Source organism: Ostrea edulis, chromosome 4, assembly GCF_947568905.1.
Source record: "Ostrea edulis chromosome 4, xbOstEdul1.1, whole genome shotgun sequence".
Classification (NCBI taxonomy): Eukaryota; Metazoa; Mollusca; class Bivalvia; order Ostreida; family Ostreidae; genus Ostrea; species Ostrea edulis.
Window position 1 is genome coordinate 62788812 of NC_079167.1, and position 20571 is coordinate 62809382.

A 20571-nucleotide genomic window follows, 5' to 3' on the forward strand; every position below is an offset into this window, starting at 1 on the left:
CCCTTCCAAGCCGGGTTTATCCCCTTGGGAGGCTGCTATGGAAAATCCCTTGGGATACGTTGACAAAGCTTTCGACCACTTGGACAGTCGACCGAAACCTCGGCCAATGTCCGTGCCGCAGTATCAGCCACCACAATACAAACCAGTGGTCCAAGCCCCCGTGGTCCAACCCGTATCAGTACCCTTCCAACAAACTCAAACTTACAAAAAGCAGACGAACATTTCTCTTAGAACTGACGAAAAACCAAAAGTGATCACAGGTCCTAACTACAACAGACTAGCCAAGGGATGGAGGCTTGGAGGAGACCAGAGAGATGGTAAGAGATCATTTTCTTGTTTTTGCTCATTTTTTGAGCAGTTTTTCAAAGAGTCTTTCTTGGAGTCCGGAGAATTTTAGTTTACGAAACAAAAAGTCATCATTATTCATCTTATCAAACTTTTAGCACCCCTAGCGTGATGGTTTATTTGTAGTTAGATCAATCTTCAACAACTAATAAATATCTTATCAAAGTTAAAGCAAATTTGAAATATTCCACATACCTGTTGAAAGTTATGAGTAAACATTTACTTGATCAATTATTATTGCTTTATGAGTGATACAAGGTAACAAATTAATAAAAAGACACCATGAAGAAATGTTTTTAAAATATTTGAAGATTCAAACACTGTCCATGCATATATTTTTTTCAAAATGCAGGTTCCCGTCGCGTGTAAGTATGACAGCTCTGTAACCAGTAGATTTCTAACTGATATAGATTTATAGATTTGATGCCGGGAAAAAAATGCAACCCTAAATCTATATTGAAATAAAATTGTTTTCACCATATTTTCCTTTTACCCATTCTTCTCCCTACCCATCTTGAGTTTAAGGCAAAAACTCAAATCTATAAATGCATTGCACCGTATGACCATAGACACTGTTTGTACTGATTTAACAGAATATCTGATAGAATGTTATATCCATGGATAAAAAGTAGTGTGTGTAAGTCAGATAGCCGATGGTGGTTGCACTAGCTTCTGGTATAGACGTCGGACGAGCGAATGATATGCGAAGCAAAAATAGAAATTTCGTTATTGTTATCAGTTATTTTTATTTGGTGCAGTTGTGTAATATTTATAAATCTCAGCATAATCACGACAGCGTGCATCATTGCATGATCATTAGGATTTTTTAAAGAGAAAACTGTTAGTTTAGGGGTTTTCTCTAATGCTATTCAGAAATCTAGAGCACGAAAAAGAAAATATATCCCTCTTTCGTAAAATTATCATATAAAAACAGATTTTATAAGAGGGATTGATACGAAACAGTAAATATTTTGGGTTTTCGAAATTTTCAGGGTCTACTAGACGAGCGCAACAGCAACAGTGGGTGCAACATCAGCAAGAGCAGCAACAATGGTCATCGCAGCAACCACAATTTGTAAGACAGGAACCTCCCCCACCCCCACCACCTCAGAAACCAGTCAAACAACAAGAAAATTATAACCGAAAAATCAAAGCATGGTCCTCGGGACCTGGTAGTAATACTAAAACAGTTCAAGAGAGTTCGTCTGTAACTAGTCCAGTATATGGCGGGCAGGGACAGCCCCAAGGATATAGGACGACCGATTCTTACAACTATGAAATGACCTCTGTTACAGACTTCTAGCCATTTTGTTGTATGATTTTTAGAATATATGGAGTGTGGTTTATTTACACGAGAGATTTTTTTTTTTTTTTTTTTTGGGTAATATTTTTTATGGAAAAGGCTCAATTCTGATTTTGAGTGTACCTGTAAACGACGGTTTACATAAAGGATATGATGCAACAAAAGCGCCAAGTAGTGCATTTTCGTTCCGATGCTCATTGCGTGGTTATGTATAGTCGCCTATGTATCATTTATTCTTCACTGTATTACCATGGTTACTTAGAAGCATTCCCGAGATTGTTTTTATTTTCGTGTGGCTATCTATTCCTTTGAGTTCCGATCTCTATGTAAATCACTTGTGCAGAACTCTTGCAACTTGCCAAAGAGAACAATGTAAGAATGCGTTTGATTGGATGGTACGGTAATACAGATGGAGCTTCGACGACCGAGGGAAAAAAAAGAGTTTAGTATAAGATCCGTTTGCGACGGTGTTTATGTAGGTGTCTGTTTGGTTACAATTATTTCTTCGTGATACAAGATTAACAATGATCCTGAGACCATCCAGAGGATATTGGCAACTAAATAAGGACACACGTCTCGTATTTCATAAGCAAGGTGCAACATGACAAGGCATTCTGATGTTTATTGCCTTGAAGACAAAACTCTTTTGGCTTAATGTCAAAACAAATTATATACTGGAGATAACTACCGAAATCCCAATATTGAGACGACAGTAGCAATGTTTGCCCGTTCTTCCACCTATCCTTAACTGAGTTCACAACTTTACCATCATCAACTTTCGTTTATTATGACCGATGACCCCGGAGGAACGGGTAAAACATTCGATGAAACTTAAGTTTCTATTGAGATTTTTGGAAATTTTCTTCTTTAATATGGAATGTTTTGAAGCAAGTCCATTTACATTGACATTTAGTTTTGGTAACTTAAAGTAGGAATGTTTATGTTGAACTGTAGATCTAACGCCATTTTGTTACATTGCAAACGAGGAACAGATGACGATGGGTTTTGTGCAATAATTTGTGAATGAGGGTTCACTGAATTTGTTTTGTTGTTTTTTCCTTGAACTATTATCATGATGTTGAGTATTTATCTGGATATCTTAATTTTATTTCTTTTGTAAAAATGAATTTTACCTTACTCAAAGTAAATGAAAGTTTGATTTGTGTGGATTTTTAAAAAACAATATCTTCTATATCTACACGACGATACCTTGACAGAGCTGAGGGTACGTTCTGTTATCTGTCAAAGGTTAGAACAGATTACGGTGAAAGGCTGTTTTGTTTTTCATACGTTAAGTATACTTAATCTTGAAATGATGAATTTTGTTCAATAACAACACATCATTATCTTGACGACAACACAGAGAAAGAGGGCGAGATTCTGATAACGAGTAACAACGGTTCCCTGGTCCAGGCTCGGACATGATATACAGATTTTTTTCAGAAGAATACATTTTTAGGTCACCTGAGTTACTCAGGTGATCACATTGCTATTGGTCTGTATCCGTCATACTTTAACATTATTAACTTCTTCATAACTACCGTTCCAATTCTTGTAAAATTTGATATGTAGCATATTTTAGACAAGGCAGACATAAACTGTAAATGTTAGGATTCCTGCACCAATGGGGCCTTAGGGGCGGGGCAAAATCGACCAATTTTCAAAAATGATCTTCTCTACAATCGCACAATTGTAAGAAAAACTAAATACACAGCCATGTAGAGCAGGGAAGCCTCTACAAATTCTATGATCCCCGGGGAAGGAGTTCTGACTCCAGTGTTGTGTCAAACTTGACATACTATTTGTGTTTAATTAACATATTCTTTAATGCTATTGACACTAGATTGAAGCTAAATGGACATTTAGAAGGAATAGGTAGCCCTATACCAAATGTATGGATTTAACTATACTAGTTTTAGGGTTTTAGGTACCCAATTTTATTAGACCCACTCACCTACGATCGCTACACAAGCGATCTTAGGTGAGCGGATCAAAAGATCTCATTTTAATTAGGTTGTTTTTTGGTATCGGGGTAGGGTCAAAATGGTTAGTGAGATTTTAAAATGTTTATCATGTGAAAGATATCTTTAATTTTGATGATCTATATAAAAGCTAAATAAATGTATATTAAGGAGAAGCAGAAAAGGATGTACCAAAATTGTGAATTTTGCAACCCCAGGTTTCTGACTAGGGCGGGTCCAAAATAGTTATTTAGCATTAATATAGAACATATATTATGTAAAGTCTTTCATCAATGTGGGTACTTTCGGGAGAATTTGTATTTTAAGAACACATCTTGTTTTATACTACTGATATATGTTAGAATTTAGCTTAGATATACAAAACTGAAATATTAGAGATTTCGCAGCCCTTGGGTGTAGTAATGCTTTTAACTAATATTCAAGTGACCGAAAGACCACGTGGGCCATTTGTTTGAGATACCCAATGCTACGGATATATCACGTGGATTTGTCCCCTCCCACAATCATACAGTCCACGGAACGTCTGTGATACCAATACATGAGTTTGAACAAGGACATTGGCAATTACAAGATGCTATATAAATATATAAATAGAGATACATTCAACAGTGCAACACGTGATTGTGGTGCATTATAGCAAGGGTGACAGATTCACTCACAGACTTCTTAGTTTCTTTCAGAATGACTGTTCTTGACATTTAAACCTGTTGTTATGTGGTTTACACATTGATGTTAATGATTTGTTCACCCAACAAACCACTATTGATCTATAAAGTAATAAACTGAAGGCAACTGAGAGTCGACAGAAAATTGATTAACACTTTTTCTTAATGCGATATGACCTGTTTTCGGCGGCAGATTTTATGCAATAGAAGAGGTTAATTGATTGTAAAAATATTTAACTATACATACAATTTGCGTAATCTTGCCAAACACAACCCCGTTTGTGTCCGTTTGGAATTCGCAATCTCACTTATCTTTCGGTAAGTATTACGAAGATAACCGATCGCCAAGGAAGCACGTGCGAAATGCTGTAAACAAATTGGTATCAAAAGATACTATACAAGTATAGCTTTTTAACAAACCTTGCCGTCTTTAGGAAAAGTATATATATTCTTATTAAATGACCACATAATCAAACTTTTCTAAAATGATAAATCTTATATAAAATCAAGTTTTAAAAAACAACACTTACTAGAAACTACCGTACAATAATTTTTCTAGTATGACCTTGACCATGATATTTGTATTAAAAATAGAAAGCATTGTTTCTTCTCAACCTCAATAAAACAGTGAAACGCAGATGTTCAGCTTGTTAATTTTTCACACAGCAAGAAATAAAAACTACTGAAAAGATGAAAATCGCCCAAATTGTATCAAGAATTTTTAGGTTTGCGTGCAAAAAAGACAATTTCTGTTATTTGTTGAATTATAGAAAAGTTTTTGATAGTTGATATGAATAAGATTAAAATTTCAGTTTCATTATATTACAATTTTTCTTCTTCCTTCTCTTCGTTGATCTTCACAAGTCAAGGCTGAGTGATTCGTTAGTTCGCACTAACGCGAGGTAACGAGCACTAACCATTGACTTGTGAAGACGCTCTTCGTTTTCTCTCTTTTTTTTAAAGGTCACATCTCATTTTTTTTCAAAGCATACAAAATTACATGCATTTTGTCTTTCACATGCTCGTAGTAATTAATTCTAATAGTCCCGTGGGGATCCGGGTTGAAATAGGTCCTCAGTACCCCTTTGCTTGTCATAAGAGGCTACTAAATGGGGAGGTCCTTCGGATGAGACCGCAAAAACCGAGGTCCCGTGTCACAGCAGGCGTGGCACGATAAAGATCCCTTCCTGCTCAATGGTCATAAGCGCTGAGCATAGGCCTAAATTTTGCAGCCCTTCACAGGCAGTGGTGACGTCTCCATATGAGTGATATATTCCCGAGAGGGACGTTAAACAATATTCAATCAATCAATCGTTCGCTGAAATATTGCAATAATTCACCACAAATCTATATGGAGCGCCAAAATAACATAAACTCAAATAATTGAAGATATCTTCAATTATTTGAAGATATCATCAATTATTGTTCTTTTTAATTGAATTAATGCACGCGCTAAATCAATTATTGCTCTCATCAAATGAATTAATGCGCGCTTCAATTCGATTATTGCTCTCGTCAATTGAATTAATGCGCGCATCAATTGAATTAATGAGAGCAACAATTGATTTAATGCACACATTAATTCAATTATTGCTCTCATTAATTCAATTGATGCATGCATCAATTGAATTAATGAGAGCAATAATGGATTTGATGTGCGCATTAATTCAATTATTGCTCTCTTCATCAGTTCAATTGATGAGAGCATCAATTTCGTAGAAATTTTGCTTGCAATAATTAATTTAGAGCTCGGTATAAACAATTTGATTATCTCTTTAATTCAATTGAAGATATCTTTAATTATTTACAATGCTTTTGTATAAGGAATTTATGCGCGCATCAATTCTTTTAAAGAGAGCAACAATTCAATTAAAGAGATCATTCGTTCAATTGTGGATATGTTGCATTGAAGATATCTTTAATTATATAGTTGCTCTCTCTAAAAGAATTATTGCTCTTTTCAAGTTAATTCAAGATATCATTAATTCAATTGAAGAGAGCAATAATTGAATTAATGCCCCATTGAATCAATTATTGCTCTCATCAAATGAATTGATACGCGCATCAATTCAATTAGTGCTTTCATCAATTGAATTAATGCGCGCATTATATCAATTATTGCTCTCTTCAGTGGAATTGTAGCGCGCATCAATTCAATTGTTGCTACTATTAATTCGTTTGAAGATATCATTAATTCAGTTAAAGCTCGCATAAATTCAGCTAAAGAATTAATGCTGTCATCAATTCAATTAATGCGTGCAATAATTCAAAATTGAAGAAAATCATTAATTATTTGAAGAGATCTTTAATTGGATTGTTGCGCGCATCAAATTAATTGATGATATATTCAATTATTTGAGTTTATGTTAATTTTGCACTCCCTAAATCTAAGCCCCGGTTTCAAAAAGTCTAGTTAATTAGTTAGGTAGTCACGTGGTATGGTGACGTCACATACGCCCTTCGACGATCAACTGATTGTGAAAGTGGTGTGAGATTTTATTAAAACCTCAGCTTTTTAAGGACCTAATACGCAATTTCCGAGATGTCAGCTCTTCTGTGATGGAGGTACGTTCAGTATGTTGTTGAATGCTTGGTGGGTATACGTCGTATGTAAATTATATCATGACGAAATGAGCTCCCTTGCGTTGAACAGAATTTCAACCAATGAAATAAATTAGGATTTTCATATCATACATTTTCTACCAATCACAAAGGAGAGGAAGTGTATTGTCCGAAGATTGTAAAATACTTCAACTATATAATACCGTCTTCCTTGGAAGACAGTAACAAGTCGAAATGACAGTTGATATGACTGGTAAAAATTTTACATTTACGATTTCAAATAATTGTCTAATTACTCACAATAGTGATTTTGTAAACAGTGGTATAATTTTGATGTCATTCGTTGTTGTTTACTGGAATTGAAGCAAATTAAACGACACAACCTCAACGTTTAGCAGTATGATAACCATAACATTTTTTTAAGATGACCGTAATCGTTGTTTTTGTAAAAATGGCCGCAAGTTAAATTTCTTGTTTTTTATGCCCCCGTAATTGGAGATTCGGGAGCATATAGTATTTTGTCTCTCTATCTGTTAGTCCGTAAACGCTTTAACCTTGGCCATAACTTTTGAATGGATGGTGATAAGACAATCTAATAAAGATCCTTTTGAATGGATGGTGATAAGACAATCTAATAAAGATCAGATCTTCTCGAACCGTTAGATTGGTGATAAGACTTTCGTATTTCACATGTGTATTCCTTATGACAAGACCTTTGTTATGGTACCAAACATTTTGACTTGTAACCTTAACCTTGAAATTTGACCAATTTTTGAAAAACTTTAACTTTGGCCATAACTTTTGAATGGCGAATGATGGGGCTTTAATATTTCACATGTGTATTCCTTGAGACAAGACCTTTTTTTTTTTTTTGGTACCAAATCATTTTACTCCATGACCTTGATCTTGAAATTTGACATACTTATGAAAAATTAACCATTAAATTTAATTAGGAGAGAACATTTTAAGTTTTAAAAACTTGTGCCCAATCCTTTTGTCTTTAATAGCTTGACAATAAAGTATGTTCAATTCAATTCAACTTCAGAATGGTTGGTGATATGGCTTTCATATTTCACATGTATATTCCTTTTGACAAGACCTTTATTTAGGTAACAAATGTTTTGATATCGTGATCTTCATCTTGAGGTTTGAACTATACTATTAAAAACTTTAACCTTGACCTTAACTTATTAATGGTTAGAGCCAGGGATTACAAATTTCACATGTGTATTTTTTCTTACCAGATATTGCTATGGGTACCAAAGTTTTGGTCTTGGGACCTTGACCTTGGTGTTTTGACCTGCTTTTGTAAAACTTTTAACTTTGGTCATTATCAACTTTGCTGCAATAAGGGGACACCATTGTCTTGTGTTTTTATCTTTCTCTGCTGAACGTCAATTGATTTACCAGCATAAACATTCAATGATCAGAGCGTCGTATGTAACATTCAATGATCAGAGCGTCGTGTATAAACATTCAATGATCAGAGCGTCGTGTATATTCAATGATCAGAGCGTCATGTATAAATATTCAATGATCAGAGCGTCGTGTCTAACCATTCAATGATCAGAGCGTCGTATGTAAACATTCAATTATCAGAGCGTCGTGTGTAAACATTCAATGATCAGAGCGTCGTATGTAAACATTCAATGATCAGAGCGTCGTATGTAAACATTCAATGATCAGAGCGTCGTATGTAAACATTCAATGATCAGAGCGTCGTGTATAAACATTCAATGATCAGAGCGTCGTGTGTAAACATTCAATGATCAGAGCGTCGTGTGTAAACATTCAATGATCAGAGCGTCGTGTGTAAACATTCAATGATCGGAGCGTCGTGTGTAAACATTCAATGATCAGAGCGTCGTGTATAAACAATCAATGATCAGAGCGTCGTATGTAATCATTCAATGATCAGAGCGTCGTATGTAAACATTCAATGATCAGAGCGTCGTATGTAAACATTCAATGATCAGAGCGTCGTGTATAAACATTCAATGATCAGAGCGTCGTATGTAAACATTCAATGATCAGAGCGTCGTATGTAAACATTCAATGATCAGAGCGTCGTGTATAAACATTCAATGATCAGAGCGTCGTGTATATTCAATTATCAGAGCGTCGTGTATAAATATTCAATGATCAGAGCGTCGTGTCTAACCATTCAATGATCAGAGCGTCGTATGTAAACATTCAATGATCAGAGCGTCGTATGTAAACATTCAATGATCAGAGCGTCGTATGTAAACATTCAATGATCAGAGCGTCGTATGTAAACATTCAATGATCAGAGCGTCGTGTATAAACATTCAATGATCAGAGCGTCGTATGTAAACATTCAATGATCAGAGCGTCGTATGTAAACATTCAATGATCAGAGCGTCGTGTATAAACATTCAATGATCAGAGCGTCGTATGTAAACATTCAATGATCAGAGCGTCGTGTATAAACATTCAATGATCAGAGCGTCGTGTGTAAACATTCAATGATCAGAGCGTCGTGTGTAAACATTCAATGATCAGAGCGTCGTATGTAAACATTCAATGATCAGAGCGTCGTGTATAAACATTCAATGATCAGAGCGTCGTATGTAAACATTCAATGATCAGAGCGTCGTCTGTAAACATTCAATGATCAGAGCGTCGTCTATAAACATTCAATGATCAGGGCGTCGTGTAAATTGAAGTGTATCAATTTAAGACCCTTAAGAATTGCAATTTGCAAATGCACCATAGATAAGATTCATAATTAAAATTTTAATCTCCACAACAGCTGCACAAAGAATCGGGCCAAGTGTCCGTATTTTATATTCTATGTATAAATTATTGATAATATAATATAAAGCATATATTGGCAATCCAAGTTAAGACACAATACTTTTGGCAACAATGTTGAAGGTTGCATTTCACAGAAACGTTCATGGAGGCTGGGCCCCGGGAAACATAGGCATAAATAAAGTTTACCTATCAAGTAGAGTCCTGGCCCCATCGATGTTCAAGTTATCGCATAAGTTAATCCAATAAAAATCTTAAACTGATTTAATAGTCTTCGGACCATGTTTCCCAGACATTGCTTCAATATCAACAAATGTCTGTGCATGCGTAGAACGTTTTCTCTGAGCATTTAGACTTGCAAAAAATTGTCGCCAATTACAGCTCAATTTGCTTTCTTGCACTCGCTTCTCATTTGTTCGACCAAGTCCGATACTCAGAATCGACACTGGTTGATGGAGCGCCAAATTAACATAAACTCAAAAAATTGAAGATATCTTTGATTATTTGATGATATCAATCAATTCAATTAAAGATATCTTCAAATAATTAATGATTTCATCAATTCTGATTTATTGCGTGCATTAATTGAATTGGTGATAGCACTAATTATTCTGCTGAATTGGTGAGCGTTAAAATTGAATTGTTGCTCTCTTCCAATGGATTGATATCAACAATTGAATTTCTGTGCACAACAATTCAATTGAAGAAGGTAATGATTCAATTAACACGCGTTTCAATTCAATTAATGCTCGCAATAATTGAATTATTAATATCTTCAATTGAATTAATGATATCATTAATTCATTTAGAGAGAGAAAATATCAAATTAGAGATTTCTTCAATTCAACATATCCACAATTGAATTAAAGATCTCTTTAATTGATTTGCTGCTCTCTTTAAAAGAATTCTGAGTGTACTAATTTCTCGTCCAAAAGCTTTGTAAATAATTAAAGATATCTTCAATTGAATGAAAGAGATCATCAAATAATTTATACCCAGCTCCAAATTAAATTTTGCACGCAGTAATTTCCTCACATGGATACGCGCATTAATTGAATTAATGAGAGCAATAATTGAATTGATCCGCGCATCAAATCAATTATTATAATGCGTGCATCAAATTAATTACTGCTTTCATCAATTGAATTGATACGCGCATCGACATTAATTCAATTATTGCACGCTACAAATGAAGGATTGCTCTCTTCATATGATAGCATATGATATCAACAATTGAATTAATGCCCACACCAAATCAAATGAATTAGTGTGCGTCATAATTGAATCGATGCTCTCTTCAATTGAATGGATGAGAACAATAATTGATTTGATGCGCGCATCAATTCAATTATATTGTGCGCACTAATTGAATTGATGATATTTTCAAATAATTAAAGATATCTTCAATCATATGAGTTTATTTTAATTTGGCGCCCCATACTGGTCGAGTGTGACGGTATTGTGATCGCCCATTCGGACGTATGGGTTTGCCGGGGCTCTGAGTACTCCGGTTTTCTCCCACACCAATGATCCCTTTGTACCAATATCCGAACCGACGAGAAGGATTAAGACAAGTTGTACAACTCGTGAAGTATAAAAACAAAAGGTGCCAATGTTACAGTTAGGGTCGCATGCCAAACAGTTTGGTTAGTATCTTTACACAGATGCTTTAAAGATGAACAAATTAAGGTTTTGAGTCAACATACACGTTCAATTTCCATGCATCGTATGATTATGTGTTGTTGTAGACATTTTTTTTTAAAATTGTTACTTGGTGGGGGAGGGGGTTAGAATAGGAGCTTTGGTGCATGTCGTAAAACGTAAAAATTATTTTACAACAACCTTTGTAAAATCAAGATGATTTTAGCAGTGTGATGTTCAGGTTCTGTGTTTTCGAATTCGCATAATCATCGTGGAAGATTAAAAATGTGTAAAAGAATTGTTATAGTGATGTTTCAGAATAGAAAATAGGTTGGTGGTGTAGTCTGGGCGCATTTATGATAGATGTTCCCAATATGTTTAAGGTACAATGACTGGACCCAGCAGCGTTAAATGATAAAACCCAACTCTATCAGGGCCACCTCTCTCTTTCTGGAAGAAATTTGTTTATTTTGTATTCATCATACCGGTAATAAGCAAAACTCAACTTGAATAAACGACACTTGATACAAACTTTTTTTTTTTTTTTTTTTTTTTTTTTTTTTTTTTTTTTTATAGAAATGATGGAAATGAAAACTAAATCCATGTTGTTGTCTTTTACGTAAAATAAATACAGTTTACCGTATGGAATGTAATTTATATTACCATAATTTCTCAATTAAGTCCAAAACGGTAAGGAAAATGTATGTGGAATTAGATAGGGAGGGGTGATATATTTCAATCACTTTCAAACATCATAGAAAAATTACAAGTCCCTTCATTTTTTAGAGATTTTATATTTATGCTTAACACAACCAAACTAAGCCAAAAAATATACACTATAACCCATGGTTCCATTTATTTTGTCCTTCATATTTTAAAAGAGTTTTAAAAAGTTGTGAAAGCACACGATAGAGGACATGTTTGAATATGCCGGAGGATATACAAGCTTATAGTTTTGTTAATTGTCCAAATCTATTTGATTTTTTAAAATGCAGCTTTTGAAAATATTTTTTCAAAAAGAATTGTGCTGCGAAACTCCTTCTACATACAGTTATTTTAGAGGGGAATCGAATACAGACTACTCCTAACGGTTCCTGTAGATAATAACGACCCGACGCTTTAACCCCTATAGGACACACGACTTCCATAACACATCAAAAATCGTGATTCAGATTTTGATAATGATAACATATATGTAAGATTATAAGAAACTCGTGGAAGAAATTAATGCTTTGATAAAGATTTGTATTTCAATGTCTTCCTGTATAACCAATATAAGTATAATTCAAATAAAGGACACGGTCTCAAAATAGTCCACGATGACCCAATTGTGTGGAAAATATTTTGTCGAACACATAGAAAATTCTGAAATGATCAAAGAATTTGCAACTTCAAAGTTGTACATCCAATTTCAAAGGCAAAGAATTTTAAAATAGCATTTTAAACAGATTTTGTAAATCTATGCAATGCTATATAAAACTATTTACTGTCATGAGCTCGGTACTTTCCTCAACCCTCTCCCAACTTACGCCCAATTGTTTGCATCTAGGTATAATCGTTTATATATTTAGCATCGATGAGTTCAAGTATGACATATTGTAGATAAACAGTTCTCATATCTGCAACTGGAACGTCAATTGCGCACTTTTTACGTCACAGATAAGTGTACATTGCATCACATCTCACAGTAGTTTGATTATTCACCACAACATCGTGTGCATATATCGAGCAGCTTCTCGTGAAGTGTTATTTGTTTTCCTCGAAAACCTTTTTAAGCTGTCCAGATTCATGCATTCTTATCAGTTCCTTTTCTCCCCCTATGTATTTTGTACCAATAAACAGCTGTGGTACCTGTCAATAATATACATGTATATATATATATCAACGTTTTGTTTTGCTACAAATTCAAGCAGTACATTTTTAAAGCGTCAATTAAAAGTAATGTTGAATTACACTTCATGAATAAATTTGCGAAAGAATCAAGTCACAGTATTCATTTTTAGTATTGATATTTCTCTGATATGCTACATCATAGAGATAAAAGCTTTCAAATAAAACCCTGTACGCCATGACTATGTAGCGTTACAAATGTATGTACACGTGCGGTGTAGCTCGCATGAATCTTGAACACTGACACCAGTTCTGTTATGGGCGTTTCTGCGACTTTTTGTGGTAATAGTTGTAACAAAAATTACATATGTCACTGTGATGCTGCACTGCATACATACCGATCTGGCATCCGTCTGACAGAGAATCTGTAAATAGTTTTCTAACTGGGTACAGTCTTGTCTGCTCTCCATGTCGACGTACAGCAAGTTCTTTAGATTGTATTCCGCTAAAATCCTTTGAATCAGCTTACATTCAGGAGAGTATGACTTTGAAAACACCACAATATTGCCTTGGGCAAGCTTTTTGTCCACAAATATTTTTGCTCCGGCCATTTCTTTCTAGAAATTTATTCGGAAAGCTTCCCTAACAACAATAATGGCGGAGCAGGACTTAGATAAGTCGTTCATAAAGTATTTCAAATAGGGGTTTGTTATGAGTCATAAATTATATGATATATTAGAGTATTCTTTTTTATCATGAAAAACCTGTAAACTTATAACATTCGCTACATACTGGAGGGGCACTGTGTATGTTCTGTCTTAAAGGGGCTTCTGAATTTTTGATCTGTACTGTAAAGCTATTTTAGTCATTTTGGTAACTATTTGCAAATATGACTGACTTGGCAGCTAATCTGTCGTACATCATTTCTGACGTTCTTTGTGATCTGAAGAAGAGTGCATAACCTTAGTATACTTGGATTTTTTTCTGGAAACTAAACAAAACTAAACAAACAGAGAGACAGACAGACGTAGACTATACAATCGAACGAGATATTTGGATAACAGTTATATATGACAATTTGGCGCCGACTCGGTTACCATGGACGCTTTTTAAAATTCATGCGTTATTTGATATGTTTCGGATCCTAGCGTTGGGGATGTTATGTTTCCATGTAATCTTTGTAAACGTGGTTATCATCCGGAATGCTGCTTATGATATTTGGTAAATTAACTAGTTACAGATTTAAGTGTCCGTTGGTTTGTTGTCGTTTGATTGTATTGATGTTTTTTCCCCGAATACGACAGATAACGAAAGATAGATTTACTAGTGTAAAGCTTCTGTTATTGAAAAAACCTAACTACCTCAGTGTTTCTTGAAATTTCAAAAGCAAAATAATAAAGACGTCGGTCTATGCTAAAATCGGATGATACTTGGTCATTTACATTACAACAAATAGAACCTTAAACTTTCTATTTTTTCTTACAAGTCTTTTCGAAATGAAGTAATTTCACTGAGACTAAGAGTACTCAAACTTCAAAATTCAACATTGCATTTGATTCTTTTTCTTGTTTAAGGCTTTTTTGGACTTTCATGATTTAATGTATTAGGTGTATCTAGTTGATTTGTCTATAATGATTCATTAAGGGGTATGAAGCTACAAGTTTTCTTTTGTTTTGTAAAATTCCTTTTTAACCCCCCCCCCCCCCCCCCCCCCTCTTAAATTAACATCTATAAAGAAATTAAAAAAAAAATACCGGAAAAGAATGTAATGTTTCTATAAATCAGAATTTTTAAGTCTATAGCAGTAAACTTTATTTACAAGTGGTGCATTACAGAAACCATTGGCAAGTATATCTCGGTCACATTTTATTTTATATCTCTAAGGGTAGTTAGAATAATCTAACTGTGTCTCGGGACAGGACATTATCATTTTAACGATAGAACATTCTATCTACTCTAAGGGCAGATCACTCTAAGCGCAAAGTGACTTTCTTTTGGGGCTCAGTGGTTCCCTTTATTTTTCAACTCTTACAAGAATAAATGTCTACCCTTTATGTTAATATTTAGTAAATCTGTCGCTAAAGCACAAATATTTATCAATGTGGTCTCTAATGAAAAAAGTTCATTTTAATGGATCGCTTCAATCTGTAGGGCCAACATAATGTATAATGGTTCCTTATAGTTAAAGAAGATCTAATCGATTTATAATTGATATTCTTTTCTTTTTTTACTGATTTTGTTTTGATATGTTACAAAATTGAAATCCCGACTTTTAAGATAATTTATGTACATGTAGCACAGGCACTTGTTTTTGTAAATAAATTACGACCTCTGTATACTAATAATAACACTGTTATTATTAGTATATCAGAGGTCGAAAGTTATTTACAGAAACAAGTGACTGTGACATGTAGGCATATACAATCTTCAATATAGAATTTTAAAAAAAATAATCTTTCTCCCTTTCTAACACCAGTATTTCCCATCACACCTCTCGCAGAAATACAGAATCTCCCGTTAATAAAATGTCAGCAGGAGTGCGGGTGTGTAACATGGACATAGCCCACCCCATGGATCTGTTCAGTGGCAGTGTGTGTCATAGAATTCAAGGCCACTACATCCATCCGTCCTGTCAGTTGAACCGGGCATTACAAGCACCATACAGGATTTTATTAGTATTTATCAATTTCACTGATTATTTAGTACAACTCCATAATTTCTAATGAAAATGTGTTATTTGTAAGCAAAATTTAAAATGTCAAGTACATTTTCCCAAGGTATCATGGGTTCTGACGAAATGTTTAAACCCCCCCCCCCCCCTCTCAAGGATGAAGTCTAGATACACTTGCAATAGTAGTTTTTAATCATTGCAATTTGTTTATTTACTACATAGGTAAAATATAACCCTCACTCTGCCCTGGGAGATTGTTGTAGTATATGAAATAAATTTAATATGGATTACATGCTTATTGACATGCATGAAAAATAATGCGACATTTTGTTTTACACAGGGAGGAGTAGCTGTGTTTGCCTTTGTATCGCTGACCTGTTTTCATCTCATTTCACACGGATTATTGATCAACGCTCTCACAACCCTAGGGCTCTGAACAACACAACAGTCCATCTCAACATCTCCATCTGTTTTCAAAATAGGAGTCTGTTTGATTAAAACCTTGTGTGTGTGTGTGGGGGGGGGGGGGGGGGGGGGCTCAATCCTATGAATTCAACAGACAGGACTTGTAGTATTTTCCGCAATAACGTTGACTTTTTGCTTCTTTCGGGCGCTTTAGGTTTTGCAAGACACCAGCAATAAGACATTTTTTTAGATGTACAAAATATATACGGAAATATGTTTAAATTTCAAATAACTGGAAAGGTGAACATCCCATTTCTCTCAGGACTAAATCATTGTGTTCCAATAATACCCCAAATATTGAAACGTAAATCAAGTTTCATATCAATATACTTTTTTCAAACTAAATTCTTTTGCAATAAATTTTAGATCGCGGCGAGAGATGATATTTCTAATACTGACATTGCTTTTTATCACTATAACCTGTGTTAGGGACTATGCTACCATGACATTTGGTCTAGCACAATGTGGTACTAATGCATAGTAAGTGGAAACGCTTTGGTAGTTCATGTAGAGTATGTACTGAAAAAGAGCATGTATGTTTTGTGACATAGTTTGTAGTTTTATTATTGCTATGTTGGGTAATTATCTATTGTGAATTTCCCCTAGTATTCATACCTTTTGTTTTATTGGTTCATATTTACATCTTTAGTTCAAAGTCCTTAATTCAAAATCTTCAGGCTTTCACGATAGATTTCGTGTGCTTCTGATTGACTTGAAATGTGAAAACACCTGATGATGTAGATCCTTATTCCTGAAGATTATTTTTTTAATTCGTGTGCGTGTCTGTGAGTGCGTGTTGTTTCCAGACCGTAAAAGGAACATATATCATTCAATGTACCATTACAAATGCTTTACATGAAGGAAATTTAAAAATTTGGGTTCCATCACTTCCAGCAATTTTGTTCTATATTTTCCTTCCATAAAGTGCATCCAATGTTATAATCAGCATAATTCTTCAGAATCTTTTTCATTAGAAATGTATGTACAAAATAAACTCAAATAATATATTCTAGACATTAGTTTTTATTTCATGCACCAAAAAAAGGTTCATCTATGGTAGCAACAAAAAGGTTGTGTATAAAATGTATATCCATGGCTACTGTAGGCACAGCTACTAAATATCCTGCTCAGCAGACCAGCCTCCATGACAACATGACAGTCTGAAAATTCCAAAATTTGTAACATGCATTTACAAGTATCTTTAGTAATATTAGATTATTACAGGCACTCCAGTTCATATTTCAAATTTGATTGTTCACTAAGTAATGTGTCGATCTCCCATTGAAACGAAAACGGGAGAAACCGAGAAAAGACCTTGTTACATACTGACTAAAACTATGTGGCAAGGTCAGAACAATGTAATAGGGCATGGTTGTCATAGAGACATGCTACTTTTATAAATAACTTAATGAAATATTAACAAATATGCTAATAAAAATGAAACACGTAACATAAATATGATCTAACATCCAACAAAATTTACTTTATAATCAAACACAACCAAAATGAGGTGAGGTACAAAAAACGGACGAAATGTTCGAAAATGAAACTTGTTGGATCAGGGAGGATAACTCTTATCTACTTTCATTTCAGAAAGTTGGACAATGCAGTATATACTTAAACAATAAGCAGGGCGAAAACAATAGGAGATTATATATAATACTTTTTTGTGTCTTTAGTTTTACAACAGGTGAAGTTTTATTGCACAATTTGGATTCTAGCATCCACCTGACCCAACGAAAGTTGAGTAGTAACAATATATGTACGAAAAAACTATCCCAGTACTCATGACAAGCAAAAGTAATTCTACAACAAAGAGATACTTTGTAGATTTAGCATGAATTTTGAGAAAGCATGTTTATATGAATCCAGACAATAATAAATCTCTCTCTAGTGTGTAAATTATTTTTTTCTCCGAAAACCTATAACCAACAATCAGAAAATCCTCAGCATGCAATGAAAATCCTTCACAACTACAAAATACTATATATATAAAAATCAACAGTTCAGATGTGTCTGATGAAAAAAAGTGACACATTAAGTCATTTTGTAGAATTACACCAATTTATATTTTCAATCTACATATCAAATGTATAAAATACATCATTCACCTGAAAGCACTCTATTCTTCACTCATTCCATTCACAACAAAATCACAAAAGCTTTTCTGTTACAATGCTACAAAAGCATATAGGACTTCCCAAGGATATTAATTTGTAGATAAAAATGCTCATAAAATTTAAACCATTTCATGTTGGATGGCGATGTTATATGACTGAGTATTGTGGTTGTACAGGTACAATTTTTTGTTGATGGGACTAAATGCCTCTTTGAAAAAGGATGACTCAATCTTTTTTTCCATTCTGCGATAAATGCCATCAGTTTACAACGATCACCACATTTTACTTCATTCAATACAGTCTACATTGGTAAAAGATTGTCACCAGTATTTCAGAACACGTTGAAAATACGAATAACACACTTTCCATTCCAATATACAACAAACAAATGCATCTTTATGCCCAGTGTAAAACAACTTCCTGTAAATGCATTCTGTGTTGAACACATTTTTCATCTGTCAACCAAAATTAATCATTTAAAAATATTCATTGTACAGATAAAAAATATTGATTATTCTTTTTAAATATATATAGATAGATATATATATATATTCTCATCCTAATTATAGGAGAAAAATCAAACTGATTAACTACAGTTGGAGGCGAGTTGTAGGGAACTATGTCAACATCTGGCAACTTTGACAGTCCTGTGGCATATGATCTGTCCCTCATATGGATTCCTATGATGCGACTTTGATTGGATGAAAGTTGTCAATGGTCAACAGAACTTCATCCTTGTGTCCTGCAATTAATATAAGTAATGAAATATAAGCATCCTTACAGAAAAAGATCAAGATTAACTTCAATTCAAATGTAAGCCGTGGATTGGCGTAAATCCTCCTTGTTGGGTACACATATTCTTCGACTCAATGTTTTTTTATGTGCACATTTAATTGTGATGTAACAGTTGTCATTATAAAGTAGTACATGGGTTGTACTTTGTTTTTTTATGTGCACATTTAATTGTGATGTAACAGTTGTCATTATAAAGTAGTACATGGGTTGTTACATTTAATTGTGATGTAACAGTTGTCATTATAAAGTAGTACATGGGTTGTTACATTTAATTGTGATGTAACAGTTGTCATTATAAAGTAGTACATGGGTTGTTACATTTAATTGTGATGTAACAGTTGTCATTATAAAGTAGTACATGGGCAAACTCCCCGTCGAGGCCTCATTACGTCACAGTGCCTACGAATAGACCTCTCCTATGTGACGCACCACAATATACAGATTTGTATATTGTGAGTCCGCGATTATCACGCAGACAAATTACACTAAAGAAGTAGTTCGCAGTTAAAAGTCTGAAGATATTAATATTAAAAGCATTAATATAAAAGTATGGATTTTATTTTAAACATAAAATGATCAAAAGATCATTAAAAAGTAGGGATACTCTGTTCAAATTATTGTGTAAAGTAATGAATTTGATGTTTACGTTCTTGTTTTGAAAGTTGGTTACGTTTGACGTTATGTTTTTTCGTCATTCTACAGTGACGTCACAGTATACGCGGCCTAAGAAATCGCTACCCCATAATGCCTAAGTGGAAGAGTTTGGTTTGTGAGCAAACGAACTCTGGTGGAAGTTTGGTACATGGGTTGTTACATTTAATTGTGATGTAACAGTTGTCATTATAAAGTAGTACATGGGTTGTTACATTTAATTGTGATGTAACAGTTGTCATTATAAAGTAGTACATGGGTTGTTCTTTGAAAATAAAGAACGTAATACTTTACCTGTATCATATAAATATTAACAAGTTATTATCGAAGTAGAAGAAGTTTCGTTTAACATTAAGTCTTCCTTTCGTTTCTGACACAAAATTTCAGCTAATATGTTTTTTCCTGTTACTTTATAAAGTCTAGCAGCAGACAACATATTCATCAATATTTTGTAAATAATTGATTATTTTTCCACACATATTTGATTCTCCCTTCAATACCAGCAGGCATGTTCACAAAGCTATCTTTAGGACTAAGATGTTTCCTAAGTATGTTTTAGGACACATTTTAGTCTTAAGTCTGTTTCTCGAAGCTTTCCTAAATTTAGGCCTCGCCATAACTTTGTCCCAACTTTAAGACAGCATAACCCTTGTCCAAAGATCATCCTAAGTTTGTAAACATGATATTGAAGCGAAGATCTCAGAGAAACTATGGCAAGACATTTAGAGACATTGACAACCCTCTAGATTACTTAATACCATGTGTA

At 34.1% G+C, this 20571-nt stretch overlaps 3 protein-coding genes across 57 annotated transcripts in view; 1 reads left to right on the forward strand and 2 right to left on the reverse strand.

Annotated features, from left to right (window-relative positions):
• Positions 1-2811, forward strand: part of LOC125668196 (uncharacterized) — a 26341-nt gene extending 23530 nt beyond the window's left edge. For 4 of the 6 annotated variants that reach the window (XM_048902027.2, XM_056163286.1, XM_056163285.1 and 1 more), the window contains 2 exons: positions 1-317; positions 1338-2811. The exon at positions 1-317 is cut by the window's left edge and continues 577 nt beyond it. In XM_048902027.2, coding sequence (XP_048757984.1) covers positions 1-317; positions 1338-1648 — 628 coding nt within the window. In that variant the 3' untranslated portion in view covers positions 1649-2811. Of the gene's footprint in view, positions 318-697; positions 711-1337 lie in introns of all 6 variants that reach the window. The other 2 variants (XM_048902028.2, XM_056163288.1) reach the window with 1 other exon arrangement.
• Positions 2812-12501: 9690 nt separating this feature from the next.
• On the reverse strand, positions 12502-13821 carry LOC125671811 (glutaredoxin-1-like). The gene is made up of 2 exons (XM_048907752.2): positions 13502-13821; positions 12502-13124 (listed from the first exon to the last, which is right to left on the reverse strand). The coding sequence occupies exons 1-2, from the start codon at positions 13712-13714 to the stop codon at positions 13020-13022; spliced, it is 318 nt and encodes a 105-aa protein (XP_048763709.1). The 5' UTR covers positions 13715-13821; the 3' UTR covers positions 12502-13019.
• Positions 13822-17246: 3425 nt separating this feature from the next.
• LOC125671809 (uncharacterized) overlaps positions 17247-20571 on the reverse strand; it is a 71034-nt gene continuing 67709 nt past the window's right edge. For all 50 annotated transcript variants that reach the window (XM_056163340.1, XM_056163339.1, XM_056163341.1 and 47 more), the window contains one exon: positions 17247-19101. In XM_056163340.1, the coding sequence (XP_056019315.1) occupies positions 19100-19101 (2 nt within the window). In that variant the 3' untranslated portion in view covers positions 17247-19099. The remainder of the gene's footprint in view (positions 19102-20571) is intronic.

What these genes read in the sequence shown, in the direction of transcription:
- LOC125671811 (XM_048907752.2), bottom strand. Translation starts at nt 13,714, where the DNA reads ATGGCCGGAGCAAAAATATTTGTGGACAAAAAGCTTGCCCAAGGCAAT. An exon ending in GTCAGACGGATGCCAGATCG is followed by an intron (nt 13,125 to 13,501) that starts GTATGTATGCAG and finishes TATTATTGACAG; the next exon opens with GTACCACAGCTGTTTATTGG.